At 51.2% G+C, this 26,876-nt stretch overlaps 13 protein-coding genes across 13 annotated transcripts; 8 read left to right on the top strand and 5 right to left on the bottom strand.

Annotated features, from left to right (window-relative positions):
* Positions 1-132: 132 nt before the first annotated feature.
* On the bottom strand, positions 133-2,163 carry BDV14DRAFT_210045 (sugar porter family MFS transporter; the record flags this gene model as incomplete). Its single annotated transcript, XM_073775795.1, has 8 exons — positions 133-329; positions 394-524; positions 628-1,015; positions 1,082-1,323; positions 1,378-1,626; positions 1,677-1,932; positions 1,988-2,039; positions 2,101-2,163. The coding sequence occupies 8 exons, from the start codon at positions 2,161-2,163 to the stop codon at positions 133-135; spliced, it is 1,578 nt and encodes a 525-aa protein (XP_073626193.1).
* A 923-nt stretch (positions 2,164-3,086) lies between these two features.
* Positions 3,087-4,648, bottom strand: BDV14DRAFT_210043 (NAD(P)-dependent alcohol dehydrogenase; the record flags this gene model as incomplete). The annotated part of the gene is made up of 3 exons (XM_073775794.1): positions 4,005-4,648; positions 3,420-3,952; positions 3,087-3,362 (listed from the first exon to the last, which is right to left on the bottom strand). The coding sequence occupies exons 1-3, from the start codon at positions 4,270-4,272 to the stop codon at positions 3,087-3,089; spliced, it is 1,077 nt and encodes a 358-aa protein (XP_073626192.1). The 5' UTR covers positions 4,273-4,648.
* Positions 4,649-4,803: 155 nt separating this feature from the next.
* On the top strand, positions 4,804-5,748 carry BDV14DRAFT_177002 (SDR family NAD(P)-dependent oxidoreductase). The gene is made up of 2 exons (XM_073769347.1): positions 4,804-4,983; positions 5,034-5,748. The coding sequence occupies exons 1-2, from the start codon at positions 4,891-4,893 to the stop codon at positions 5,706-5,708; spliced, it is 768 nt and encodes a 255-aa protein (XP_073626191.1). The 5' UTR covers positions 4,804-4,890; the 3' UTR covers positions 5,709-5,748.
* Positions 5,749-6,249: 501 nt separating this feature from the next.
* On the top strand, positions 6,250-8,670 carry BDV14DRAFT_191072 (Zn(II)2Cys6 transcription factor; the record flags this gene model as incomplete). Its single annotated transcript, XM_073771437.1, has 2 exons — positions 6,250-7,400; positions 7,455-8,670. The coding sequence occupies 2 exons, from the start codon at positions 6,250-6,252 to the stop codon at positions 8,668-8,670; spliced, it is 2,367 nt and encodes a 788-aa protein (XP_073626190.1).
* A 461-nt stretch (positions 8,671-9,131) lies between these two features.
* On the top strand, positions 9,132-11,346 carry BDV14DRAFT_191071 (putative C6 transcription factor; the record flags this gene model as incomplete). Its single annotated transcript, XM_073771436.1, has 4 exons — positions 9,132-9,298; positions 9,357-9,883; positions 9,935-11,008; positions 11,078-11,346. 4 exons carry the CDS (start codon positions 9,132-9,134, stop codon positions 11,344-11,346), a joined length of 2,037 nt encoding a protein of 678 aa, XP_073626189.1.
* Positions 11,347-11,721: 375 nt separating this feature from the next.
* On the top strand, positions 11,722-13,095 carry BDV14DRAFT_176999 (uncharacterized protein). Its single transcript, XM_073769346.1, has 2 exons — positions 11,722-11,797; positions 11,899-13,095. Exons 1-2 carry the CDS (start codon positions 11,769-11,771, stop codon positions 12,995-12,997), a joined length of 1,128 nt encoding a protein of 375 aa, XP_073626188.1. The 5' UTR covers positions 11,722-11,768; the 3' UTR covers positions 12,998-13,095.
* A 153-nt stretch (positions 13,096-13,248) lies between these two features.
* On the top strand, positions 13,249-15,852 carry BDV14DRAFT_176997 (putative longevity-assurance protein (LAC1)). The gene is made up of 4 exons (XM_073769345.1): positions 13,249-13,944; positions 14,052-14,362; positions 14,413-14,700; positions 14,752-15,852. Exons 1-4 carry the CDS (start codon positions 13,812-13,814, stop codon positions 15,325-15,327), a joined length of 1,308 nt encoding a protein of 435 aa, XP_073626187.1. The 5' UTR covers positions 13,249-13,811; the 3' UTR covers positions 15,328-15,852.
* Positions 15,853-17,104: 1,252 nt separating this feature from the next.
* On the top strand, positions 17,105-18,091 carry BDV14DRAFT_202052 (uncharacterized protein; the record flags this gene model as incomplete). The annotated part of the gene is made up of 1 exon (XM_073773910.1): positions 17,105-18,091. The coding sequence occupies one exon, from the start codon at positions 17,105-17,107 to the stop codon at positions 18,089-18,091; it is 987 nt and encodes a 328-aa protein (XP_073626186.1).
* Positions 18,092-18,380: 289 nt separating this feature from the next.
* BDV14DRAFT_92665 (peptidase M61 domain-containing protein) lies at positions 18,381-20,417 on the top strand. Its single transcript, XM_073777876.1, has one exon. The coding sequence runs from the start codon at positions 18,581-18,583 to the stop codon at positions 20,279-20,281; it is 1,701 nt and encodes a 566-aa protein (XP_073626185.1). The 5' UTR covers positions 18,381-18,580; the 3' UTR covers positions 20,282-20,417.
* Positions 20,418-21,540, bottom strand: BDV14DRAFT_92658 (DNA repair protein RAD10). The gene has a single exon (XM_073777875.1). It carries the CDS (start codon positions 21,521-21,523, stop codon positions 20,555-20,557), a length of 969 nt encoding a protein of 322 aa, XP_073626184.1. The 5' UTR covers positions 21,524-21,540; the 3' UTR covers positions 20,418-20,554.
* Positions 21,541-21,709: 169 nt separating this feature from the next.
* BDV14DRAFT_191066 (mRNA-binding ribosome biosynthesis protein NOP4) lies at positions 21,710-23,971 on the top strand (the record flags this gene model as incomplete). Its single annotated transcript, XM_073771435.1, has 2 exons — positions 21,710-23,783; positions 23,817-23,971. The coding sequence occupies 2 exons, from the start codon at positions 21,710-21,712 to the stop codon at positions 23,969-23,971; spliced, it is 2,229 nt and encodes a 742-aa protein (XP_073626183.1).
* Positions 23,972-24,051: 80 nt separating this feature from the next.
* Positions 24,052-25,927, bottom strand: BDV14DRAFT_92646 (amino acid permease/ SLC12A domain-containing protein). Its single transcript, XM_073777874.1, has 5 exons — positions 25,571-25,927; positions 25,434-25,512; positions 24,651-25,386; positions 24,225-24,601; positions 24,052-24,171 (listed from the first exon to the last, which is right to left on the bottom strand). Exons 1-5 carry the CDS (start codon positions 25,701-25,703, stop codon positions 24,132-24,134), a joined length of 1,365 nt encoding a protein of 454 aa, XP_073626182.1. The 5' UTR covers positions 25,704-25,927; the 3' UTR covers positions 24,052-24,131.
* On the bottom strand, positions 25,928-26,604 carry BDV14DRAFT_92645 (putative general amino acid permease (Agp2)). The gene has a single exon (XM_073777873.1). The coding sequence runs from the start codon at positions 26,489-26,491 to the stop codon at positions 26,153-26,155; it is 339 nt and encodes a 112-aa protein (XP_073626181.1). The 5' UTR covers positions 26,492-26,604; the 3' UTR covers positions 25,928-26,152.
* Between the last annotated feature and the right edge of the window lie 272 nt (positions 26,605-26,876).

Genomic DNA, 26,876 nt, shown 5'->3' with positions numbered 1-26,876 from the left:
TTCATGACATTTCCTTACTTCGTTCAAACATGTGCAGTGATCCTTGGAAGCATACTATAACTCCACCTCCACCGAGCTGTCGCCTTCCCTATAGCCTCTAGATAATTTATAAGTGACACCTTACCCCATCCTTCAATCATAATGCTCAGCAGAAGGCCCATCCTTGAACCCAGCAAGCTGCGCATCCTTCGTTCTCTTCAGAACCTCCTCATCCTCATGCTGAGCATACTTAAGCGGTCTCTTAGTCGAGATCGCATCGGGGTCACCGGTGACGATCAACGATGGGTTCGTACGGTAGTAAGTGTCGATGTCTTCAAGGGTACGGTTTGCTGCGTCACATATATCAGCACTATGGATCCTCTCGGGGGGTGCATAGATATGGGCTGAACTCACCAGTCTCCGGGTAAATGAAGTAAATAATAGGCAAGAAGATAGCGTTCAAAACAGTCCAGACGATCCAGAATTTCCAGCCGATGTTTTGGATTCCGATGGGTGTGATTTCGACGATGGCGAAGTTTGTTATCCTATTTATTCAAGGAACGTTAGTATCGTCTTGATTCGACTTGAAGTATACTTGATTATAGGGATGGTATAGTGCTGGGCTGGCTGGGCTGAGGGCGTCCTTACCAGTTGGTAGCCGTCGCAACAGCAGCACCCTTCGTCCTCATGGGCAAAGAGTTGATCTCAGTGGGGTATAGCCATGGTACACCGAGCATGCCCATTCCAAATGCAATGTGGTATAGGAAGAAGAACGCCACGGATGCGGTACCGAAGACAGGGTTGGTCGTTGCGAAGCGAAGCAGGATTGTTATGACGAGGAAGGAGAGGAACTGTCCGGACCCGGAGAGGAGCATGAGGCCGCGGCGGCCGAAGCGTTCGACTACCGTTACGGCCAGGCAGGAGAATATGAAGTAGGATGTTGCGTTACAGGCAGTGAGCAGGCGGGCCATGGAGTTTGAGAGGCCGACGGAGGACATCAGGACGGTGGGGAGGTAGTAGGACATGATGTTGATTCCTATAGTGGGAGATGAGGATTAGTGGATTGTTGAATGGTAATTAGGGAAATTGACATGGAACAAACCCTGGAACTGCTGGATTGCCTGGGTACCGGCTCCGAGAAGGAGTCGACGAAGGGTCTTGGTGCCGTCGGACTTGTTGCGGCGGAGAAGGTCTCGCCAGCGGATAGCGTTGTCTCGTTCGTAGTTGATGCTGTACTTGATTTCGTCGTATTGGGTCTTGATGTAAGGGTCGTCGGGGCGCATGCCTTCGATGCACGCGAGCACCTCGATACCTTCTTCGTCACGGTCGTGGGATAGAAGCCATCTGTCCATGCGTCAGAGCTTCTTCTGCTTCGTCAGATTTTAGAGGTTGTCTTACCTTGGCGATTCTGGCAGCCAGGGAATGGTGGCAAATAGGACCATGATAAAGCAAAGCTGTAAAGCAATGGGCAAACGCCAGGCAATCGCTCCTCCCTTGAAGGACAGACCGTAGTTGATCCAATTGACGATGCAATAACCGCCGACGTTAAGACCCAGTTCTAGAATAACCAACTTTCCCCTCCATTTCGCTTGTGCAGTCTCGGTTTGCCAGACTGGAGCAGTGGCTGTGCTCAATCCGTTGCCAATTCTAAGTTGCTGTTAGACTTTACTTTCTGGAGTATCTGTGTACCAACTCACCCTAAAACGACGCGGCCGACGAACATCTGTGCTAGACTGAAAGACGAAGCCTTGAGAATGGTTCCAATTGCCATGGTTGTGCAACCCAGGAGAATAGTCTTCTTCCGTCCTAGTCTCTCTCCCAAGGAGAAAGCAAGCATTGCACCAATGAAACAGCCGACATCGTAGATGGCGGTGACGGTCGAAAGGATTGTAGTTCTGGAGGGTCCCACGAGATCATGGATTTCGAGAAAGTCTGGGGTGACAACGACGCCGCCTGTGAAACCGTTCGTGAGAACACTGGGTTGCGCAGGGAAGCACAGTAGACATACTGAAGACACCTTGATCGTAACCAAACAACATCATATCAGTTGCACACGCCAGCTAATTTGACCGCCATGTTAGTGTCTCCCTGAAGACGGTTTCCCTAAGGGCGTCAACTTACGGAGACCCAGAATGTGAGCCATCCTCCGGTGAACCCGAAGTAGGGCTTCTTCGTCATCGTCATGATTGTTGAAAGTGAAATCAAGTACAGCTGATGTTCTCAAAGATGTGAGATATTGCGGAGAAGAAATCCATCATCTATCCGGGGAAGGCCCTTATATAGGGCAAGACTGCCGCAGTGATAATGCATCGCAGCTCTCGTCGTGCAATGGTACAACCCCAGACTCTAAAGGGTCCCACATTGCTGAGCCCCGGATGGGGGTGACGGCAACGCCCAAATCCGGAGTATGAGCGAAGTCCTGGTAACTTGGCTCACATTCAAGGTCAGGCTGGTACGGTGTTGTCCTTGCTCGCTTTCGATGAGCATCATTGAACTGCCGCAGATAGGGGAACTTTGTCGACAGCCAAGTAGGCGATGGGCTTGATTGGATCAGGGCAGCGAGTCTCCGCATACCTACCCCATACCCATAGACTTGGCCCTACACTTCGCCGTATAAGCCGTATTTCCCCTAATCATCCGAAACACTCCCCCGATCCAATCACGGAGGTGCGGCCGTTGAGAAGTATTGGGTCCGGCAAAGCCATCGCCCCGCTGTGTATTCGGCGGTTCTCCGTCCTCGTGTGAAAAGCCGTGGTTCCATGATTCAGTCCTGACAGCCTACTCAAAATTGACGGGAACAATTCCATTGTTGTAAAGTTGAAAGAAGCGTCAGGACTGAAGCCTGAGTCAAGTTGAGTAGTGCGTCGGGAAGAGAACAGAAGACACAACGGGGCGTCTGGGGTAACACAGCACTATCTAGCTGAGAGTAGCACATGCCTTGGTTCTGGCAGTCTCTTCGACTACTTACTACACAAGATTATTTCTTCAAGCTTCCAAACTACGTCCTTTCTCGTCTTGGCTGGTCTACATAGCACATACTGGTTATAGCTTTGATCATCAATCATACAAAAATCATCAATTGCTTTCTATTTCTATTTCATAAATCTTTATTCATCAATGATTTGAACCTTGATGGCTCTTGCAGCAGGGTTGCTAGCTGTGGCAAATGCTTCAAGGCCTTCCTCCAGCTTATACCGATGTGAGACCAATGGCTTCAGGTCGATAAGCCCCGCATTGACTACGCTAATAGCCTTGGGATAGATGTCATGGTAGCGGTATTGGAAGCGGAGGTCGATCTCCTTGGCCGACATGTGCATGAAGGGGATGTTTTGGAAGTCCTTTCCGACACCAATGACGAAAACCATACCTCCGAACCGAGTTGCCTGGCATGAAACACATTAATTTGTCGGAGATGCACCCGTGGTTATTGCTCAACTTACGTATATTCCCGCGTGAACACTGCTCTCCACACCGGTACATTCCAGGACCAGTTTCGCCTCCTGGCCGAGCTCTTTGACGATTCGATGACCCAGCTCTTGCGAGGTTTCCTCCTTCTGGACGTGTACAGTCTGTACACGTGGGATGAGCTCCTTTGCCTTCGCCAGGCGGTTCTCATCAATATCTGTGATAACGATCGGGGCAGCGCCGGCGGCGTTGGCGGCCAGCAGCGTAACAAGACCAATGGGTCCAGCACCGCAGATGACAAGAGGATCGGCAAGGCGCAGACCCGAGCGGTCAATTCCGGCCAATGCAACAGTAAGAGGCTCTAGAAGAGCACCTTCTTCGAAAGAGACGTGGTCGGGAAGGCGATGAAGCCAAGCCTCGGGGTGGGCATGGTATCTTCGCAGAGTGCCGTGGTGAGGAGGTGTAGAGAAGAAGACCACATCCGGGCAAGCGTGGTACTTTCCAGTGCGGCAGAAGTCACAAGTTGGCTTAGAGCAAGGAACGCCACATTCCATAGCTACCCGATCGCCTGTTGGTGTGCATTAGCGACAGAAGCTAAAGAGGCTGGAGGATTCTCATACCTGGCTTGAATCGGGTTACCGCGTCACCGACCTGCAGGACGATTCCGGCACTCTCGTGTCCGAGACCGTTGTCTCCAGTCACGATCATTGGACCGATGCGGCCATGCTTCCAGAAGTGAACATCTGATCCGCAGATACCGGTTGCCCGGACATGGACCAGGCACTCATCTGGTGCAAGCTTGGGGATCTCACAGTCGACCACCCGAAGGTCGTGTGACGGGCTTGTATGAACAGCAATGTTTTGAGGCTTGGTCTGAAGGACGTCCATTGTGATGAAGTGATGTCTTGTTGGGCAATACTTGAAGTATTCAAGGAAATATATAGCAGGGCAGCCGCCGTTCCTCGTTTGGCGAGGGCGTAATAACCCTACGGACCACCCCCGAGCGCAGAAATCGATTTGTGCCACATCGAATCCGAATGAACCGCCAAAAGCGCCTCGGGGACAGCTCCAGTATGACAGAATGTGCCACTTCGAACGTGGGTTCGGAGGTGTTGCCGCAGTTCATGATGCGAACCAACATCCAGCATAGGAACCGAAACGCCGAGTTGCATGAGATGATGTAGCTCATTGCAGGGAGAGATACCCCACGTTTCTCCAGCGTTTCAATTGATGATCTCATTGGATCAAACTGGAGCATTTTCTGGAGAAGCAAAAGTCTTTGCTGGCAATCCGGAGATAGCCCCGAATGCTGGTGGGGGCTGGCGTCGTGTTGCCTCATAGTTGCCTCAGGCCACAGAGTGTCGCTCGGTGCTTCGTAGAACACTATGGAACAAATCTGGGTGGTTCTCCGAGGATAATGTTCGGTTTATCAGCTATGGGGGTTAAATACAGAACTCAAGATGGCTTGTTTACAGAGAGCATCCTCGTCACAATCAAAAAATTACTATGTCACTTGAAGGAAAGATCGCTATCGTCACCGGTGGTGCCAGAGGAATCGGGGCTGGAATCGTCCGTAGCTTGAGCAATCAGGGCGTAAAAGTAAGTATTATCTACTCCATCGTATCATGTGCTTGTACTTACATGCGTAGGTGGCTTTCAACTATGTCTCATCTTCATCCAAATCTGCCGCGAACAGCCTAGTCGAGGAGTTGCGCCGAAATAACCAGGAAGCTGTTGCTATTCAGGCCAATGTCACGGACATAACAGCCCCAGAAACCATCATTCAAGCTACCCTGACGGCTTTCAAGACAGATCATATCGACATTCTCGTCAACAACGCCGGGCTCGGTGATAACAGACCGCTTGAAGAGGTTACCCTAGAGATCTACACACAACTTATGGATGTGAACGTCAAGGCAGTGGTCTTCATGACTCAGGCAGTGCTGCCATTTATTCGCCGTGGTGGACGGATAGTCAATCTATCGTCCATCTCCGCTCGGGGTGGCTACTCCACACAATCCGTCTATGCAGCAAGCAAAGCTGCCGTCGAGGGCCTTACTCGAGTCTGGGCAACCGAGCTCGGGCATAAGTACGGGGTAACAGTCAATGCAATTAACCCGGGCCCCGTTGACACGGATATGTATCAGGCTGCCGGACCGGTGCACTTGGCTCGCATGGAGGAGGAGAACAAGAAAGTGCCTGCCGGACAGCGCTGTGGCACTGTAGAAGACATTGGTGATATCGTCACATTCCTCGCTGAGGAACGGTCTCGATGGGTTACAGGGGATGTCATTTGTGCGAATGGTGGCATATTGTATACTTAGATTTATTGTTAAAGAACAGATGAACGAACAGATATTACGAAGTGCATTTGCATTTCATTTTCATTGGAGGGTGCAGGATCATTGTCCCTATCGCGTTCAGGCCCATACCTCATTTTGTAACCTTGGCAGCCTAGCAGGTGGTGCCCACGTGCATGACTTCAAGGACTCGGTCTTCTCCCTCGTCTGCCGTTTCCTGCGGCAGCCTTCCGACCCCATGCGGATCAAACAACGAGCTCGGTGATAGCCCCGTCTAATGGCTTCACGTCATATTGTTCACCGGAAGCCCCTAACCCTGGAAGATCCACTTCTCCTGTAAGCTGTTGAGATGAAGCCCCAGTATGTGGCATTGAGCCCTTGAGGTCGGCTAGTTGTTTGTTCAGTCCCGTACTGACTACTGTCCGCCCACAGCCTCGGACGAGCTCAGGTCGTTTGAACAGCACGGACGCGAGTGCTCCCATCTCTTGTCGCTTTCTTCCCTCCTTGAATCTGCTTCCTCTGTTGTTCCGTCTTTGAGACGTATATCTCCCTTGCTCTGCCCGGAATGGGCAAACAACAGGCGGAGAATCCTCAACCAGCGACTCATACCAAATCGAGACCGCGACTTACGCGCAGCCGAATTGCATGCGACTGGTGTCATTCCAACCATGCTCGTTGTGATCGAGAATTTCCTTGTGGAAGATGTCTCAAGAATGGTACACAATGCGAGTTTACTCGCGCTCGCCGCAAACGAGGACGTGTTCCTAAATCCGATAAAATCGAACCGAGCACGCCAGAAGTGATCAAAATCTTATCGAGCACCATTGCTTCGTCACCGGAAGCTCAGTCTACATGTTTCTCTATGGGCAAACCTATAAGTACTACTCAAGGTCCTTACAAGAGCTCATATCCGGCTGGCTTGACTATTGTGAGTTCAGATACTCAAGAGCTGAGGTTTCTTGAGAGTAATGGGTGGCTTACAGAAGGAATCGAGGCAAAGACAACCACGACAGATCATTCACCACTGGTGCAAAGCATACCGTCACAAATCCCGGATAATGTTTCTTTTCGGGATGGCTTTGATGGCAATTCCTTTCCAGCGGAGCTCTTCAGTGATGTGCTTTCCGTTGAACATGAAATTTCAGCAAGCTCTGAAATAGGATCAGCATCAACTTCCTTGTCCAAAAATGATGTACCGGATCTGAAATATCCCGTTCTACGGCCATTGATGCCGTTTATCGAGCCCAAGATCTCTTCGGAATTCGCATGCGACCTTCTCGATCTCTATTTCACCAGCGCCTACACAACAAGCCTACACCCGATCTGTCGCCACATACATTGCTACATTTTAAGGAAAGCGTCTTTCGTGAATGGAAGCCACTATCGTGCAAGTAGCCCATCTCTTCTAGCGAGCATGCTATGGGTCGCATCTTTGAGTGATTATACACTGTCGCTGCCGTTGCCATCACAATACCGCAGAGAAATTTCCAAGTTTCTGGGTGCTCTCACTCATAAACTATTACCCCCTTCAACATATGCTACGTTTCCTTCAGGGAGTGCCGCGACTCTGCCAGGTGTTGAGGCTGCCTCTTTCACCCTGAGAAATGGTACCAAAGATCCCGGGTGCTTGCCAGGGTCCTTGGACGACACTATCACCCTTATACACATTGCGTTCATCTCTTCAGCTAATGAGCAAGATGCGTCGAGTATAAGCTGGTCAGTACCTAGCACTCCCTTATAGAAGTATAACAAACTGACATGGATCTTTAGGTGGTATTCCGCTTTCACGCTAGCACGCCAACAAAGATTAAACCACGAGATACAAATCCTACCGAGTATGAACAGTGGAGTTAGTCACTTTTCGTCCCTGGACCCGTCCTTGACCTTTTCAGCCTCAACCCCAAAGGTCCTCGATTGCGTATGCTGCCGAAGCTACAGTTCAACCGTCCGTATCACTGAAGAACAACGCGAAGAGCGCCGCAGGACGTGGTGGCTCCTTTATATCATGGATCGACATTTAGCACTATGCTTTAATCGCCCTTTGATGCTCCTTGATTCTGACAGCAAAAACCTTCTACTACCACTTGACGACGAGGCATGGCAGGCAGGCGAGATTCATAGCAACAGCCCTGATATTGATGGGCCGCAGTGCATAATATCAGGATCCAATTATATGCGACGAGTATTTTCGGATTACACATGCCGCGGACCATCGATATTCGGGTTTTTTCTGCCTCTTATGACTATCGTGGGTCAAATACTCGATGTCAATCAACTAAAGAATCACCCCATGCTTCTTCAAGAAACGTTCGGCGATGAAGCGTGGATAGTCCAACTCCACCAAGTTCTCAGTCAACTTGATACATACGAAGCCAGTCTCTACTCATTTATCGCGAACGCTTCAACCCCTGAACGATCTTCTCTCCAGACATCGAGCCAGGATGCGGCACAGAGGCCCCAAGTGCAGACAAGCCTCTGGCTTGTACAGACAATGGCCTCCTATGCATCATACTACATCGACGTATTGCACATACTTCAGAGTGGCAAGTGGGATCCGACTTCACTCATGGACGATCGTGGCTTCTGGTCTTCGTCTCCCGATTTGGCTCTCGCTATTCCGCATGCACTGAAAGCGGCGGACTCAGTGCGACAGATCCTAAAGTTTGATCCGGACGTCAGTTTCATGCCTGACTTCTTTGGTATCCAACTCCTCCAAGGGAGCTTCTACTTCCTTCTTATCCTTCAACAACTACAAGACCAAGCGGGGGAGGCATTCCTAAATGCTTGCGAGGTTATGATCCGAGCTAACGAGTCCTGTGTTGTGACCTCCGGCTCTGGCTATCAGAAGTCCTTCTGTCAGGTTATGCGAAGCATCTTGGCGCAGGCCCGTGGGCGCCCTGTTAATGACTGCGATATCCGTCAGCGGCAAAGGGCCATTATGGCCTTGTCTAGGTGGACCAAGACCGGCTCTGTGCTGGTGTCATGATTACTATACTATCCTGTGCCTAGACTTACTACGTCAACAACTCCTATCGAGGCCGCTAAGCAAAACAGTTCCAGGGCTAGAGTGAAAGGCAGGTGGGGTGGCTCCGTATACTTCGGTCGCGCACCGAGAGGCGGTCCACTCTCGGGGGAAATGCCGTGATTGGATGAGGGCGACAGCCCTCGATTTCCTTGAACAAGACGCCGCTCGACGCTCAAAAATTGACACTTCGCCAAAGTTACAGTTCCCAGTGTAGCCGAAATCGGGAGTAGCGGTACCGTCAAGTTTAAAATCAAATTGTGGCTCGTGGTAGCCTGTTCTCTGGATATCCAGTACTTTGCCTCTGGCGGGGGCAAATGGACGTCTCGGGGACTGTGGAGCAATGAGGGGGGTGCCCAAGTCCTCTGGATTTGCGACTTTGACACTCTCATGTCTCAATTCACCTAATCTACGCGTAATTTGACATGGATCCGCCTCGGACACGGCATATCCTTCGCAAAACATTTGCTTGCGATGAGTGCAAGCGGCGGAAGATCCGATGCTCCGGAGACGAGAACTGCTTGAATTGCATGCGGGACGCGAAGTCCTGCAAATATTCATCACCATCGCATCAGCTGTCGAAATTGCAAAGGTAATTTACTTCTTTATCTCCCTATTTGTTCTGCATCACCCTTACGTGTTGTACGTAGACGACTTCAAGAATATGAACGCCTTGTGCACGACATGGAGAAGGCCTGGACAGTCTATCTCCCATCCGTTGATCTCCAGGAAGCCCTCGGCAATGTTCGCCTCAATGACGACTCGATCTCAGTAACGCCAAAGAAAAACAAACATCACAACGACTTGACACATTCCACTGAGCAGCCGCCTACCAGTGTTGCCGAATACAGCAATGCAGAAGACTACGAGTTCGATGAGTCGCAGGACTTTGACAACTCTACCGATGGCATGGGCTTCTTGACTATCGATCCTCATAAAGCCGGCTATACAGGGCCGCAGTCGGGAGTTGCTGCATTGAAGTTCCTTCAGTCGCTTCCTCTTTATATTCCACTCGGCAGTTTTATCCCAGCTTCGTCATTGGATGATGATGATATTTCGGATTCTGGGATGCCCAGGTCGCAGTCAGAGGTCGCGCGTTATCTTGATGATTATTTTACGTTTTATCATCCTGCGTATCCTATCTTACATGAGGGGACGTTTCGTGCACGAGTATCCGGTGGGTACTAGGTTAGTCTCGCCATGATGTGTTGTTTTTAACAGTCATCAGGTGCTTTGGCCAAGCCTCACGACGGATCATGGCCACTACTATACAATACAGTACTTGCGCTAGGCGCCTTTGCAGGCGACTCGAACGGAACCAAAATGGACATTGTCTTCTTCAAGGAAGCACGAAAACACCTATCGATGGATGTGCTAGAGAAAGGATCACTGAGTTACGTCCAGGCAATTGTTCTCATGGCCAACTACTTGCAGAAAAGAAACAAACCCAACGCTGCCTTCATTCTCGTCGGTATCGGCTTCAGCATGGCACTTGCGATCGGATTACATAGAGAATTTGGAAAGCCCAGCACATCACCTTTCACAATGGAGATTCGGCGGCGGGTATGGTGGACGCTTTTCATCTTTGTCTCGGCAGTCCAGTTGATTCTGGGGCGTCCAGCTGTCTCACTCGTTGGTGTCAATGTCCGACTTCCGGCTAATGTGGACGATCACGACCTAGCTGTGGATATGGAAGAGCTTCCTGAAAGCCATGCTGGCCCTACCATAACATCCTGTCTCATTGCGCAAGTCAAGCTTGCGAAGATTGCCAATGCTATTCAAGTCGAGTTACTAACTCATCACCTACCCTCTTCCGCAAAAGCCGAAGATCTAGAGCACCGCATATTCTCCTGGCACAACGAACTTCCCCCTCATTTCGACACAGACGTCTATCTTGAGCCGCGATTCGATATACCCAGACGAGTTGTTTTGTGGCGGTCGTATCATCTCCGAATCGTCATCAACCGACCATTCCTTTTCCAGAACATCACATCGAAATCCGAACTTGACACTTCCTCCGGCCCGATTGCCTCTTGCCTCGCAGCTGCGGATATGTGCGTCACGTCGATTTGCGGGTTCCTCGAGTCGACGGATAACCGCGAGCGAGGACTCACCTGGTACGCTACTTGCTGGCTTCTGACTGCAAGTTTCGTTCAGGCGACTTGCTACGTATATGGGCCCACGCACCCTCTAGCCGAATCTTGGAAGTGCCATATACAGCGTGCCGTTGACTGCCTGGGAAGTCTTGGCTCTTCGCACGATATGGCTCTTCGTGCGAGAGCCGTGCTTCAGAAAGTTCTTGGTACGTTACCCATTATCCGCCCCGTCTTTCGATTTACTATACACGAAGCTAACACTTCTTGTCCCATAGAACACGGCCACGAACGAACATCCCCCGGAAGCTTCGACCCCTTCTCCCTAACACAAATGGCCGGGCAGGTCCGACCTCCCTGGTCGGCACCCGGCTGGGGCAATAACGCGATGCTGTATGGGCCGTTTGGGCAGGGCTTTGGTGATGATTATCGGTATACGCAGGGATCGTTTGGAGCGGAGTTCTTGGATGCTGCGGGTGGGTTGATGATTCAGAATTTGTTTGGACCGTCGGATGTCGGGCAGAGTAGTTCTTGGACGCCGGGTTGATAGTATTTTCTTAATTCAAATTTAACGATTTATGGTCTTTTCACTGCAAACCTGTCATAGTCATTGTCCGGTCACCCGGCCCAAAATATATATTTCTGCATCGCACACGTGATGTTTTGATGCTTTGTCTCAAAACATTGACCCCAGATGCATCTCGTAAGCTTCTAATCAGTCAAGTGATTTGAAATGATGCATAATTCAGTCTGCTACAAGAACTTTCATCTTAACGAACTTCTTCGCTTGGAGGTTCATCCCAGGGTCATACCCAGCGCAGTTTCGAGGACCGACGGAGTACCTAGGGCCCGCTAACCGCCCAGGTCTTGGCACCATCAAGCTACCCCGAGCCGACAATAGGTACAAGCCACCTAACTAACCCTCCTACAACACTCAAGCCACCCGGCGCGAGCATCAACATACCCAAAATGGCGGACCTCAATATACCATGGGGCGCGTGAGTTCTCTCTTTTCCTTTACCACCTGCGCTTGAATGCCCTAGTCATGACATTCCGGCAAAGCAATGCCAACTAACACCTATACTTCCACCTGCTCTAGTATCCAAAGCCTAGCCCTCATCTTCGCACCGATCGTCCTCCCCCGCCTGATAAACTTCTACCGGTATATGAAAGTCTCGCTTACATCGCGACCGAGTCCGCGCCCTTTACCGCCGTCTGCGTCGAGAGCGCTTAATGTCCTCTTCTTTTCGATCCTTGTCTTCTTCCTGCTTTCTTTCCCTTCGAACCCATTCGCTCCGAGTCCCAGTATATTCAGTCTTACGCGCTCCCGGATAAATACCTCTGTTGACACGATCTTCTCACGGCTTGCGCGGGTTCGGAGCGGTGGTGTCCTTACGGAAGCGGATACACTGCTCCGAGCGAAGTTCATCTCGAAAGAGGCACGACGGATCTATCTACGGTTTGGAAGTGAGGCATTAACAGGGTGTCGATTCTGCAAGGCCGATAACGCGAATACATTTGCGCTGTTCTATTACGCGCCCAACGTGATGATCCCGCACTTGGTGCATATGGCCGTCGTTGGAATCGCGACGTCTGCTTCCTTTGCGGGGAGGGAGGCCGCGAGGTGGCGGGTTAAGTTTACGATTGCGGGGTTGCTTTTGGCGGCTGTGGACACTTACATCGTGTTTATGTATGACCCTGTTAAGTCTGGGCGTGAGGCTGTGCGTGATGGGATTGAGGTTCCGGGTGCGCTGTTTGCGCGGATGGCGGTTGTGAGGCCGCTTGCGATCGCGGTGTTTGATGCTGTTCTTGCGGGTTTCATCTACGTTTCTGCTACGAATAGGTGGTTCTTTAGTCCGCCTAGTCAGGCGGATGAGGTTGATCGGGTTGTCAGTGCGTCGTTGGCTTTGTTGACGGGTGCAAGTACGAAATTGCATGCTGCGAGTGTGACGAGGAACGCGGTTGTTCGGGACCGGGTGCTGAAGGAGCGCGACGATGCGTATTGGCAGACTGTTGTTGCGAATGGGGAGGGTGGTGGATCGGGGACACCGTCGGGGGTTTGGGAGGAGGAAGAGGTGGTCAGGGCGATGTCTCGGGCGTTGGCGGGACAGGGAGGAGTTGATCTTGCGAAACTGGGCGTCAGTGCGGCGGAGTATGTGAACGGGGCGACCGCGGGGTTGGAAAAGGAGAGTCCTTAAGCTGTACTAGAGAACTTTGATAGAGAATGTAAATCCATAGTACAGCGGCATATGAAAGTCATTGAGGGGTAGCTGGAGTCAGACGACTGAAGATCGCCATTAGCTTGAGGAAGACCGAGGAGGAGGACAGCGGACAGCCTGTAGACGGAGCCTGTGAAGAGCAATGCGGATGCCATTGGAGGCGGTGTGGCCAATGTACTGTACCTGGGCGGGACGTTGGGGCCAGCCAAGTTTGTATGCCGCGCCGGTACCAGTGACCAGTGACCACTCTGCAGTTACCAGTTACCTTAACCACCAGATTTCTCCCATCTCGCTTGCTTTGTTTTGCTTTCTCTGGATTCGTTGCTGAACCTACTACCTTGACCGTACCCCTCCTATAGAGGTATCCGTGCTTCACCCTCTCATCGCCCTTGTTTCGCACAGCCGTTTCGTCTCGCCCACTCCACCAAAAGCTGAAACGTGAAGCAGGCCAGGCTTCCCCTTGGTACACTCCAAAGTACACTTTCTCCGTCCCGCGGAATTTCACCAGCTTGCAATTGCCCGCTCCGTCAAACTAAAAAAAGCTCAACACCAGGGGTTGTCGAGTCCTATTTTCTGCTTCGTGGTCTGGCACCGCGTATTCGCTCGTTTTTTGTGTCGATACTCGATTTCTCGACCCGAGTCGCCGATCCGTCGTTTGCACTTTGAACACATTCGCTACTCGCTACTCACTACTCGCTCCTCCCGCAGCTTCGGCTACGCCTCCTTGCGCGAAGCTGTGTTTGTCTGTCTGCTTTGAGCTCGAGGTCTCTTGAGCTTTCAATTACATTTCACAATGGCTGTCGATACGGCTTTGCCACCGCAGTCAGTTACGGAGCTCAATGCCTGCGTTACGACGACTTCGCATCGTCCCGCCAAAGATGCTAAGGACACCACGTTCCGGGAATGGGTGGTTTCGAATCAGATCGGTATGCTTGAATTCTATTTCTCCAGCTCAAGCTCCCACTTGTAGTCTGGTGCTTTTATTTTGCAACCTTCCACTGCAGGTACTGACCGGGGCTTCGCTCGTCCGCAGGAATATCCTTGACAACGCTCTCCATGCTATTGGCCGTTCACCACCTCTACCCTTCGCTCGCACCTTACACCACGCCGTTCTTCCAGCTGTCGTACTACCAACCGTCGCAGGGGGTATACATTCAAGGGTGGGATGATGTCTACTTCGTCATAAGCTCCATCTTTGCATTCACTGCTATCCGTGCTATTGCAATTGAATGGGTGTTCCGCCCAATTGCGCAATGGAGTGGGTTGAAGAAGAAGGCCTCGATTCGGCTTGCGGAGCAGGGATGGATGGCGCTGTATTATGCGTTCTTCTGGTCCTTCGGAATGGTTTGTTCTCCGACCTTCACTTTGCTACGGCCTCGACTGATGATAGACAGTATTTGTGGTCAACGTCGGATTACTGGATGGATTTCAAGGCCATTTGGGCTGAGTGGCCTGCGCGCGGGGTGTCCGGGTCGATGAAGTGGTACCTTTTGGCGCAGCTTGCGTTCTGGGTGCAGCAGATCTTTGTTATCAACATCGAGGAGCCCAGGAAGGATCACTACCAGATGTTGACTCATCACTTTATTACGAGCTCGCTTCTTACGTCCGCTTATGTCTACGGCTTCTACAATGTCTCGAACGTCGTGTTGAGCTTGATGGATGTTGTGGATCTGTTGCTTCCGGTATGAATTTCGCTCGCTTTCGAGGAATTAGTAGATGCTAACATTGTACAGATCGCCAAGATCCTCAAGTACCTAGGTTACGAGCTGAGCTGCAACATCGCCTTTGGAGTCTTCATGCTCGTCTGGCTCATTTCCCGCCACATTGCCTACCCGCTCCTCTGCTGGTCCATCTTCAAGGACGTCCCCGCCGTGATGCCCTGGGGTTGCTACTCCAACGCCGACGGCTCCCTAATTTCCACAAACGGCTACCCCGACAAAGTGATGCACCTCTTCTCGCCATTCCTGGACATCGACGGCCCGATCTGCATGAACCAGACCATCAAGTGGATCTTCCTCACTTCGCTACTCTCCCTACAGGTCCTCTCAATCATCTGGTTCAGCATGGTTATTCGCGTGGCGGTTGGTGTTCTTCGCACCGGCAACGCCGAGGACACGCGAAGTGACGACGAGGATGAAGAAGAAGAGGAGGAAGACCCTTTGCCCAAGGATCCCACCAACGGCAGTGCCGTTGCCGCGGAGGTGTCGAGCGCTGAGTGGCGCCGCTCGAATGGGACATCATCTGCACGACCTCGTCGGAGCGATCGCAAGGCGTTGCTTGGGCGTATTGGGTGCGAGACCCGTACGTAGGCATCCGGTTTCATCTGGCCTGGTCCGGTTCGTACATGAACATGATATTTCGTCTACATAACGCCATCAGCTAAGCTAAGCTAAGCTAGCTACGATAAGATATGCTGCGTGTGCGTAAAAGGTGCACTATCTGGTCATATCGCACATCTGATGATCGAAAATATGAATACATGATGCTTATCCGTACCCATCTACCTGATCGCCTGTCCATTTCTGTTTCTGTTTCTGTTTCCTGTGATAAATTATATCATTTATGCTTGATACCATGGATTTCGTCTCGGTTGGTGCTTTTGCTTCCTCTTTCCCGTCCGTTTTCGTGCCCTCCTCTGGTTGAAAGGTTCGGTCCTGTCTTTTCTTCGTCGTTGGTAAACTCCAATCTCAGTGCTAGATTCTAGTAGAGACCCAGTCCATCCGCCTAAATCAATACCTACCACACTGTGTTTGGACGCTGTCAAGTAACTGGTTCTGTAGGCAAGACATCTACATAGCCCCTACCTTCCACCTTCGATGCTTGGCTATCCAGCCCTAACTACGTCTGGGCTCTAGGCGCGGTAAAAGTGCCCGGGCAGTCGCTGTGCGCCTCCCGTCTAATCTCAGCCTTCAAGTTGCCTGGGTATACATAGTCCTAACACTTCTCCCCTATCTACTTCTGTGTCGCCAGGACACGTATAATATCCCCGGTTTGCGAGCTTGTTTGGGTGGGCCACTCTAGTTACTGGCTGGCTGACTCATTGTGAGTGTGGGGGGGCTGGTGCTAAGTTCCAATGGTCCAGCCAGGAGCTATTTCGGGTGTACGTTGTACAATGATCTGCGGGAGCTTGGTTCAGGAAGATGTTTTAAGAAAATGCATTTAAGCGGCAGTCGACCTATTGCATTGCTTTGTGTGTCCTGACGACGGGCTTGCGGACGGGTGCCCGTGGCAACTTCCATGACTTGCCGACTCGGCGTTTGAACGAGACAAAGCGCGTTTCCGGGCATACCCCATCAAAGGAGGAGCGATGAAAGAATGAATCAGAAAACAGGACATCAATTAAAATAACAATAGAGAATTATCGACAACACGAAAGGGTAAAACTGACTCCCTTCCATGCTCCCGTCTACACTTCCCTTGCCCTCAGAAAACCAACCCTGTGCTGTATGATACATCGCTTTGCTTCCATTTAGATATATAAAACACAGAACAGCATGGGGGAGAAACCCCCACATCCTCGAAAGCAAAAAGAGCAGCAGCAGCAGCAGCAGCAAGACCAACGCAGAAGCGAGCGTCTCCGCGACAGAAAATCAAAACCAGCAAGCAATGCGGATAACAAACCATCTTGTCCCAAAAAGGTAAGCTATGCATCTATCCCATGCTGCACTTTCCCCTCCCTACCATTCCTCCACCCTTGGGCCCAATTACAAAAGATATAGATAGAGAGATTCTAACTCGTTGTATCCTTCATCTAGGTCCTGCCACCAACGCGCACCCGAAAACCAACAGCACGAAAAGCTGCAGCCGACAATCGCAAGAGATCAGATGAGCGGCGGGAAAAGCAGCAGGCTGAAGTGGGGGAAAGAGATGTCCAACTGAAGGTACGCATGCATATAAAGAAAGCCGGCCAGATTGAAGATGCCTCTCTGCTTCTGAGCTGGACTCACCCGAGCTCTTTCTCTTCTGTGTTTGACCATAGCCACAGCCCCAGCCCGTTGAAATATCTTCCCCTCACGGCAGAAGAGCGCCGCTGTTCACCACTCAATACAGGCAGATCGTTGGCCTCAAGACTTGTTCGAATGGGAAATGTCACGAGCCCAGCGTCGTCGTCGTTCAGGGACGGAAGGGAGCAACAGCCAAAGCTATGCCTATAGCGGTGCCGGCTTTCGGAAAATTCTAGCCCATTACAACAGTTTCTTGAGTGAGCACAATTATGATATTACCGAAAAGGAGAATCAATTCTGCCAACGTTCGCTCAGCCAATCCTTCGAGACACCGAGAGGCACGCTATTCCACGACTGCACGTTCCGACACCTCAACAAACGCATGGAGACGAGGAACGAGATCGGAGTAACGACCTTGATCCATCTGCTCCTCGTACCTTCGGCGGAATTCGAGATCCTGCGTGGAAAGGTCACGTTTAAAGAGCTCGTCGACAGCTTCGATGAGCGCTGGGATGGAACTGCCTCTTTGGCCGAGGAAGAACACTTGACTCTTTGGCTTCCAGATCCGCAGCCCGATCATTCTGTTGGCTTTTCCGACAACGCGTTCACCAAGGCGCAACTCAACAAACTTGCTCCTTTTCTCGGTGGTCTCAATGACAAATCAGCTTTCAAAGGAACCATTGACATGCTCTTCCCATTCTTCGTCGTCGAAGCCAAATCCAGCAAGGATTCTTTGATAATAGCAGATCACCAGAACGGACTGAGCATGACTTGCGCATTGAAGGGTGTCGTGAGTCTGTTCCAGCTCGCAGAACGCGCACAGCAGTTGCATCGGAAGATTCTCGGGTTCTCCATCACCTACAACCATGACATCGTCTATATCTTTGCACACTACCCGGTAATCTCAGACAGAAAGGTCACTTACCATAGACGCGAAGTCAAGACTTTCTCCTTCGCAGACCGTGACGGCAGCAACAGATGGATATCAAGGAGCTTTGTTCTTGCGATGTACAGAGATTGGGTTCCCCGGCACTTTGAACTCCTTTGCTCCGCCGTTGAGGCTTTGCCAAAGGTTAATTTTAACCTGTCGTCCGGAAGCATTTCAGGATCTCTTGATGTATCTAGCTAAAAGAAAATGACGGACTGGGCAGTGACCGGAGGTGATGGAGATTGTTGCTTTTTTTTTTTTTTTTTTTTTTTTTTTCGTTTCTTTCTTTCTTGTGATTTTCGTTAGTTGCTTTGAGAATGAGGAAGGAAAGCGCTTCTCAAGCCATGTCAAAAGATCGAACGTAGGACGCATACCTAACCCAGCATGGCTCCAGACAGCCACATCGAGAGCCAACCAACTGTGGTGGGCAATCAGAAAGCTCATCAGATTCCCTTGATAGTCAAGATGGTTCATGGTGTTACGGCGCTTAGGTAGGTGACGGCAGTGCGGGCACCAGGCAGGCTAGTCTTGGTAGGGCAGGTGGGAGGGGCTTAGCTACCTTCCTAGTGCCTACCTACCAGAGTAACCTGACGTAAATGGGTATTGAAGCGCCAACTTTCCCTTTTCTTCAAACTATGCACATGTTATCGTTCAATCGTTGACTGGGAGGCTGAGGCAGTAACAATCACTATGACTTACTGGCCCACCCCCAATCTCGCGGAACAAACAAGTGCAACAACCCCCCGCACCCTCAAAGCAGTCATAACGCCTCACTTCAACGACGCGCTCGAAGCAGATCATCTCTCCATACGCCTGACTCTCCAAACCCCCCGCTGCATCGCAAACGCATCACTCCTCCTCTTCGAAACATACTACGGCAATGTCCCGGCCCATCCCTATACACCAGATGACATAGAAGCTTCCGACGCAGCGGGTACACTGGACCTTCACTTTACGAAAGAGGACGACAGAGCAGACCAAACCTGGAGCGTGCAGAGAGATACAGCAGGCGACATCTCGCTGAAATTCACAGCCCGACCTCGAAAAATCGACATCACGACGCCCGTCGGCCCGCGCGTGGATCTCCGGCGTGACCAGGGCGGGCTTATTGGGTGCGGACGATGGTTTTTGCCTCGGCCTGCTGTGGAAGATGTCCTATACCGGCATGTTGTGCAGTGGGATCTCTCGTGCGCACCAGGGGGTACTAGAGCCGTGTGGTCGTTTGGGGAGGGGGCGGGGGCTGTGAGTAGAATTGGAGGAGTGGCTGAGATGATTAATTCGGTGTTTATGGTTGGACCGATTGTGAGTTATCCGGATTATGAGGGTAAAGTGGCTGCGGCTGCCCCTGGCGCAACGATATACTGGTTCGGGTCGCTTCCTGGGAATATACGCCAGTTGAACGCGTACAGCACCAAGTTGTTTCCGAGATTAGCGGCGTTCTTTCGAGTTCCCGATTCATCATACCGAGTGTTTATCCGCAAAGCGATCCGCGGGTTCGGCGGGGGTGCTTGTCTAGATAGTTATGTGCTTGAGTACGACGACTCAAGCTGGAAGGAGGACGAAGATTCGCTGATAGCGCTGCTATCCCATGAGATGATCCACAGCTTTACAATGATGGGAGCTGAAGTAGCGAACGGGTATGATAACGGGTGGTATATTGAAGGGATAGCAGAGCTTTACTCGGCATTTCTCCCGTATCGGTTCGGGCTTTGCGGGGAGGAGTACTTGCGTGAGCGCCTGAATTCGATTCTAACGACATATGGCACCAGCCCGCGGATTAAAATGGATATGCTGGAGTCGCAGAAAGAATTTTTTAATGATTGGTATGCGGAGCTGATTCCGTACGCACGGGGGTGCGCCTATATTTTGCAGGTTGATAGTTGCTTAAGGAAGATAACAGGGACGTTTGAGATGGAACAAAATAGTCCATTAGATGACATTATTGTTGATATGGGCTTGCGCTGGCGACGAGGCGAACAGCTATTGGCAGAAGACTGGCTAGATTATCTGCGGCCATACTTTGGTGAGCCAGGGGCCAGTCAGGAGCTCCAGGACATGCTAAAAGGCAAGGTCTTAGACCTCAGTGATGTTATTGTCATTCACGAGACCTGGAACCTATCGCCAAGGGAACAAGAGATCCTGGAATTTGGCTTTGACCGGTCAAGTATTGAGAAACGAGTTATTTCTGGCGTTGTTCCTGGTTCGAGAGCTGCCCTTGCTGGTTTAGCTGAAGGTGATCGAGTTTTATCGATGTCACGGGCCGGTATCTGTTCAAAGGCTTTCTCTGCGAGCATGGATTTGGTTGTTGAAAGAGGTGGCATAAGAATGCATGTCTCATATTGGCCACGATCGTTCCAGAAGGCGAAGGTTTGGCATTTGAAAGGGAGCTAGGACACTCGACTGGCATGTTCCAGAAGCCCGGTGGAACCATCTTGAGTTGGGAGCAGAACATGTCCTGTAACACGAGCAGTCGAGCACTGAGTCTTGATGGTCGATGAGATGTGGTTTGAGGATGTTGCGGAAAGACCACAATACGGCTGCCATATGTAGATTGTAGCACTGTGCACCGCGCCTTTCGAACCAGATCGAGACTCTTGTAGGCGTCTAAGGAAAAATCTAGCGCGAGGCTGCTGAGAGCACTGTATCCGGTTCGCACGAAATCACTCAACCGCCATTCTCTCGAAGCTTTGCCAAGGCAGCCGCAATTCCTTCACTGACTTCTTCTTCCTGCCCGCCTACAGCTTGGGGCCTCGCAGGCTCACTCTGCTCAACAAAGAGACTGTCTTCCTTGTCTCCCTTGGCCGCATCTGGCTTATCCTGCATACTACTAGTAGCATCTTCATAATCGAAATGCCCACTCAGCGCGTTCAAATCCCTGACAGTCCTCCTCGGAGCAAACTGCTTCTTCGCCTTCTCAACCCGAAAGTCCTCCCTAACAGCACCACACCAAGCCCTAACCTTCTTCTCACCCCACCCCGGCACCGCACTAATCTGTTCCGGCTGCGCATTGATGGCATTCTGTAGACTCCCAAACGTCGAAATCAGACTCGCCGCGTCAGATTTATTGATCGCTCTTGGCGCCGTAACGAATTCCACAAGCGAATCTTTGTACGATTGGGCCTGTTGCGTGCGGATAGCTGTTGGCTGTGAGTGTTCGCAGGTTTTGAAGAGCTCGAGGTAGTGCGCTGCTTCGGGGGCGGACCAGCAGAGGATGATGGTCATGTTGTTGATGATGGATGTTTTGGAGAGTTCTTTGAGGCTGTCTTCGTGGTTGGGGATGTCGACTATTATGAGTAGGATGCGGAGGAGGTATTTCCCTGCGAGGAGCTTGATGCGCGAGTAGATGTATTCTGGGTGCAGACGGTGGTACTTTAGCGAGAGGAATAGAGCGCATGTTGTAGACCCAATTATGTAGTCTGCGGGGATGTCGGCGTATTCCCAGGGGAGGAACTTGATGTGGTTGAGGATAGGATTGCCCTTCTGGCGCGTTGAGACGATGATACCGGAGGGGCCGGACTTTGATGGGAGGACTTGAGGTTTCGGCTGTTGGACTTTAGGTGTGATGGATTGAGGTGTAGAGCCTGAGCTTCGGGGCGGACCATTCGCGCCATCATCGCCGAATTCCCCTGCCATTGCTGCGTTGGTGTATGTGGTGGTTTAGCTGTGAGGTTAACTTATAGAAGAGGCCGTTATCTAATCGCAGCAACCGTCCTGTTCTCACCGCCCGCCCCACAAGGCCCCAGGAGCATCAACTGCGATTTTTCTGCCGCCGATTTTTCTTCCGCTACAAAAAAGATAACCGCCATACAGCTGCACAAAATGGCAGACAGCAGTAGCCCCGAGAAGGATATTGAGGCCGCCGCGGTCGCCGCGGCCCTCGCAGAAACATCACCTAGCAAACCGAAGGTCTCGGAAGACGCAGGAGCGAATCAACCGCGCAGAGAACTCTTCATCCGATCTCTTCCCGCCTCGGCGACGACCGAGAGTCTGGCCGAGCACTTTTCTCAGAGCTACGTTATCAAACATGCTGTTGTTGTGCTGGATCCGAAGACAAAGCAGAGTAAGGGTTATGGTTTCGTGACGTTTGCCGATGTCGACGATGCTAAGGCTGCGGTGGAGGAGTTGAACGGGTCGCTGTTTGAAGGGAAGAAGATCAAGGTTGAATTTGCGCAGAAGCGTGAGCGTGTTGTTGATGAGGCCGGAGGCAAAAGCGCTCCTAGTGCTGCGGCGCTCGAGCGCAAGAAGGAGCGCGAGGCCGCGGCCAAGGGCGGCGACACGCAGCCTCCCAAGCTTATTGTTCGGAATTTACCCTGGAGTATCCAGACGCCCGACGACCTTGCCCTGCACTTCAGAAGTTTCGGCAAGGTGAAATACGTTACGCTTCCGAAGAAGGGGACGCAATTGGCGGGTTTCGGTTTCGTTGTGCTTCGTGGAAAGAAGAATGCTGAAAAAGCGCTGGAGGCTGTTAATGGAAAGGAGGTTGATGGGCGCACTCTTGCTGTCGATTGGGCGGTTGAGAAGGAGGTTTGGGAGAATCAGCAGAAGGAGGAGAAACAACAAGAAAAACAAGAACAACAAGAACCAGAGATCAAGGAAGAGTCTAGCGACGTCGACATGGAAGACGGCGGTGTCGGCATCGACAACGGCGAGCTCGATGAGGACATGCTCAGCGACGAAGACGAAGATGACGAGGACATCAAGTCCGAAGATGAGGACATGGACGAAGACGAAGAAGAGGAGGATGGTCAAGAAAAAGAAGACGACCGCAACGCCTCAACAATATTCATCCGCAACCTCCCCTTCACCTGCGATGACGAGACCCTCTACGAACACTTTTCCTCCTTCGGACCCCTCCAGTACGCCCGTATCGTCGTGGATCCCGAAACCGAACGCCCCCGCGGCACAGGCTTCGTCTGCTTCTGGAAGCCCGAGAACGCACAATCCTGCCTCCAAGACGCACCTAAGCAACAAGACCCCCTCGCCGCCGAAAAGGAAAAGGGCAAAAAGGGAACCCTCATTAAGCAGTCCGTCCTCCAGAACGAAAACTCCGACCCCTCAGGACGATACACTCTCGACGGCCGCGTCCTCCAACTCTCCCGCGCAGTCAGCAAATCCCGCGCCAACCAATTACTCGAAGAAGGCGTCTCGAAGCGGCTAGTAAGAGATACCGACAAACGCCGCCTTTACCTCCTCAACGAAGGAACAATCTCTTCTTCCTCGGCCCTGTACAACAAGCTCTCCCCCTCCGAAGTCAAAATGCGCGAAGACAGCTTCAAGCAGCGCCAGAACTTCATCCGCAAGAACCCCTCGCTCCACTTCTCTCTCACCCGTCTTTCAGTCCGCAATATCCCCCGCCACATCACGTCAAAGGACCTCAAGCAACTCGCCAGAGAAGGAATCGTCGGGTTCGCACGAGACGTCAAGGCTAAACAGCGCCAGCCTCTCTCCCGCGAAGAAATGGACCGTGCCTCCGAGGAGATGCGTCAAGCCGAAGCCCTTCGGAAGAAGAAGGGTGTTGGTGTTGTCCGTCAAGCAAAGATTGTCTTTGAGGGGCGTGATGGGTCTAAGGTTACTGAGGGTAGTGGTGCCGGTAGATCTCGTGGGTATGGGTTCATCGAGTACTACACGCATAGGCATGCTCTTATGGGATTGCGGTGGTTGAACGGACACGCTATCTCGCCGCCGAAGAATGTTGGTGAAGACTTGAAGGATCGGAAGAAAAGATTGATTGTTGAGTTTGCGATTGAGAATGCGCAGGTTGTTAAAAGGCGTGCTGAGTTGCAGGAGAAGACGAGGCAGTTTAGGGATAAGAGGAAGGAAGGTGGTGATGGAGATGACGAAGGGACGCGGGATCGGTCGAGAAGTAACTCGAGGAAGGGCGGTCCTAGGAATGGTGGACCGAAGCGCAACGACAACCGCAATGGAGACAAAAAGAATCGGAACGACAACACGCCGAATGGGAAGAAGCGGAAGCGCTCTGAGAGCAAGGATGAGTCGCTGGATACGGACGAGCAGAATAAGGTTGCGAAGCGGAACAGAATTATCGCGAAGAAGAGGATGCAGAGAAAGTCTCGCAAGTGAGATGTCTAGTTTGGGTTTGCATGTTGGTTTGGGAAAAGTTATATTATACGGTACATAGTTATAGACACTAATCAACGCTGTTCATGGCGTCTTTTCATTTATCGTAACCACATCTCGTAAGGTATATCTATGCTTTCATGGTGTATGCGGCTCTGGCTGCCTACCTAAAGAGCCAGTCGCCAAACTTTGAGAAGACGTTGCTGTGTATAGTTAGTAGGCATATAGGGAGAAACAGTTCGGCGGTTTGACGTACCTGGGCGGCTGAGGCACATAGTTTCTGGTATACTCCTCAATCTCATCCACCCCCGTGATAAGATCAATCTCTTCAAGCTTCTTGATCGAAGTCTTGTGGATGATTTTCCACCCAAAGTATAGCACAGGGAATATGAAAATCATCGTGTAAGAGAAGAGGAATGTTGGGACGTCCCAATTGCCTGGTAAGAAGACCTCGTACCCTCCAACAACAGCCATGACACTTGTTGCCACAAGAGCGACGTAGGCGATGTATGGCTGGAAGTAGCTTTTGTAAGGCAGCGTGTCGCGGGAAATACCTTGCGCCATGAGAGCTTTGCGGAAGCGGGTGTATGTGAAGGTGATGACGGAGTAATTGATGAGTTGGGATGCGGTGACCTGACCTGTTAGGTTTTGTCCTCTTTTGGGAGGCTAGGAAGGACCTTACCAAGCTAACGATCCAATTCAGGACTACTGAGGCGCTGTTTGATACTTGAAGGAACGAGATAAGCGCAATTAGGAGGACAATTGCCACGCAGTATACGGGAACTCCAGCTTTCGTGCACTTCGTGAGGAACCGCGGCGCTTTGCCATCAAGGGCAAGACCAAAGAGGGTTCGGCTAGCGCAGTAGACATAGCTGTTGCCAGCGGAGAACACTGCCAGCAAGATCATAGCGTTGACAATGTGCGGTAAAATTGGGATGCCGAGACGGTCCATCGCGATCACATAAGGTGACGCCGCAGCCCCAGGCGCATCGTTCTCGAAAGCATCCAACATTGTCTTATCGTTGTACGGAACCAAGATACCCACGCAGAGTGCTCCCAGAATGAAAAATGCAGTGAGACGGTAGAACATCCCATTGTACGCCCTTGGGAGGTTTCCCCGCGGATTGACAGATTCACCAGCGGCCATGGAGATATAGTCAGGTCCTGCGATCGTGAAACTGGCGTAGATCAAGCAGGCAAGAAAACCAAGCCATCTTCCCAAGTCACCTTCTTTATAGTGTTCGGCGAATGCTCCGGGCTCGTTCCAGTACCGAAATCCAAATCGATCGTTGATCGGGTTACCACCCAGCATGGTGATGAATGTAAAGATGATCAAGCCTACACTGAGTAGGACTTTACTGAGGGCGAGCCAGAACTCCGACTCTCCGTACCATTTTACCGCAAACACATTCAAGAGCCTAGCGAGTGTTAATGCCGGCAAGCAAATTTGTCGGGTACGACCTACACATAGAGACAAAGTATAATGGCGATCATAGCAGGTAACGGAACCGCATTGCTCCAGAAATGGATAACCAGGTTGCACGCTAAACCAAGCAACTCACGTTAGTTTTATGACAAGTTAATAATGAAGATTGAACGTACCAGTCACTTCGAACGGTACCATAGCGGCCTCGAAAATGAAGAAGTTGTAGCCAGCGGCGACTCCGAACGCGTCGTCAACGTAGCGTCCAGCGAAGCGAACGAATGGAGAAGATATCGGCAAGTATGTGACCATCTCAGCCAGACCTAGAGAGCACGTTTAGTAACCTACAACCAAAGGATGTTGTCGCAAATGGGTTCCCTTGATAAAACTGCAGTAGGGCAATGGCGCATTGGATAGATCCGTTGAGGCGCTTTGGGTAGATATCTTGTTGCTGGGCATGAAGAGACCGGGGTGGTCATACAAACTGTTATACATAGAATAACGCAGCACCTAGAAGTAAGAAAAGTATAAGATTCATGGGCTCAGAACGGCAGCGAACCAATGCAAATGGAAGGGGATAGAGCCTTGGATAACAAAGGCATTAAACAGTTCTTCGTTCTCCTTGACAACACTTCTTCCCTCAAGTATATTCCATTCTGATCTCACAGGTAAATCTATGTAGACCTACTGGTCCTCCTGGTCCCAGTAGGCTGCACAATGCGACGGGGTTCAAGAGCAAAACCGCAAAGACGGGACTAGACTCACCATATCGAGAATGCAATGAACAGACTCCCAGGACCTCCCTTTGCCAGTGTTTGACCGATTTGGACGTATAGAGCCGTGCCAATTGTACCACCAATACCAATGAGCTGGACGTGTCTGGGTTTGAGTTTCCGGTGAGTATGGTCATAAGTCGGCTTCAACCCTTCTTCGATGGACTCCTCGCGGTTATTGATAATGACATTTTTCTCGGTAAGTCCGTCTTGGTCCGCGGATCGCTTCTTGAGGCCGCCAATGGCTAGGTCTGTATTGAATGAAGGTGAAGACCCATAGGGTAGAGGTCCCGGGGGACTTTCCGAAACAGCAGTAGACTTTGACATTGCTCGAGGTTAGCACATGCGGATTATCGCGGTTTTGGATGGAATGATAAATGATATGAGCAAAAACAAAGACTAGAATAAAAGGTGAAGAGAAGAAAAAAGTAGAAGCAAAAAAGAGGAGCCAAGCAATTAAATAAGAGATAGCGGGAAGAAAGTGGCAGGCGACATCGCAGGCCGGCCTCGAGGCTTACCGGAAAGAGCACAAGATCCAAAGCAGGCTAGCTGTGAGAGGGTTGAATCCCCAGGTCATTGAGCAAATCAGCGTTCTCGCAGCTGCTCTTAATCAGTCGGTTTCTCCATTCTTTTTCTCCAGCGCCCCCACTGTCGTACTGGATAAATCGGGGCCCTCCGTTGCGCCGAGGTACAAATGCACTGGAGAAGAAAA

The sequence above is a fragment of the Aspergillus stella-maris genome (assembly GCF_047715825.1).
Source record: "Aspergillus stella-maris strain CBS 113639 unplaced genomic scaffold BDV14scaffold_43, whole genome shotgun sequence".
NCBI lineage: Eukaryota > Fungi > Ascomycota > Eurotiomycetes > Eurotiales > Aspergillaceae > Aspergillus > Aspergillus stella-maris.
This window is presented reverse-complemented; position numbering and strand designations above follow the sequence as displayed.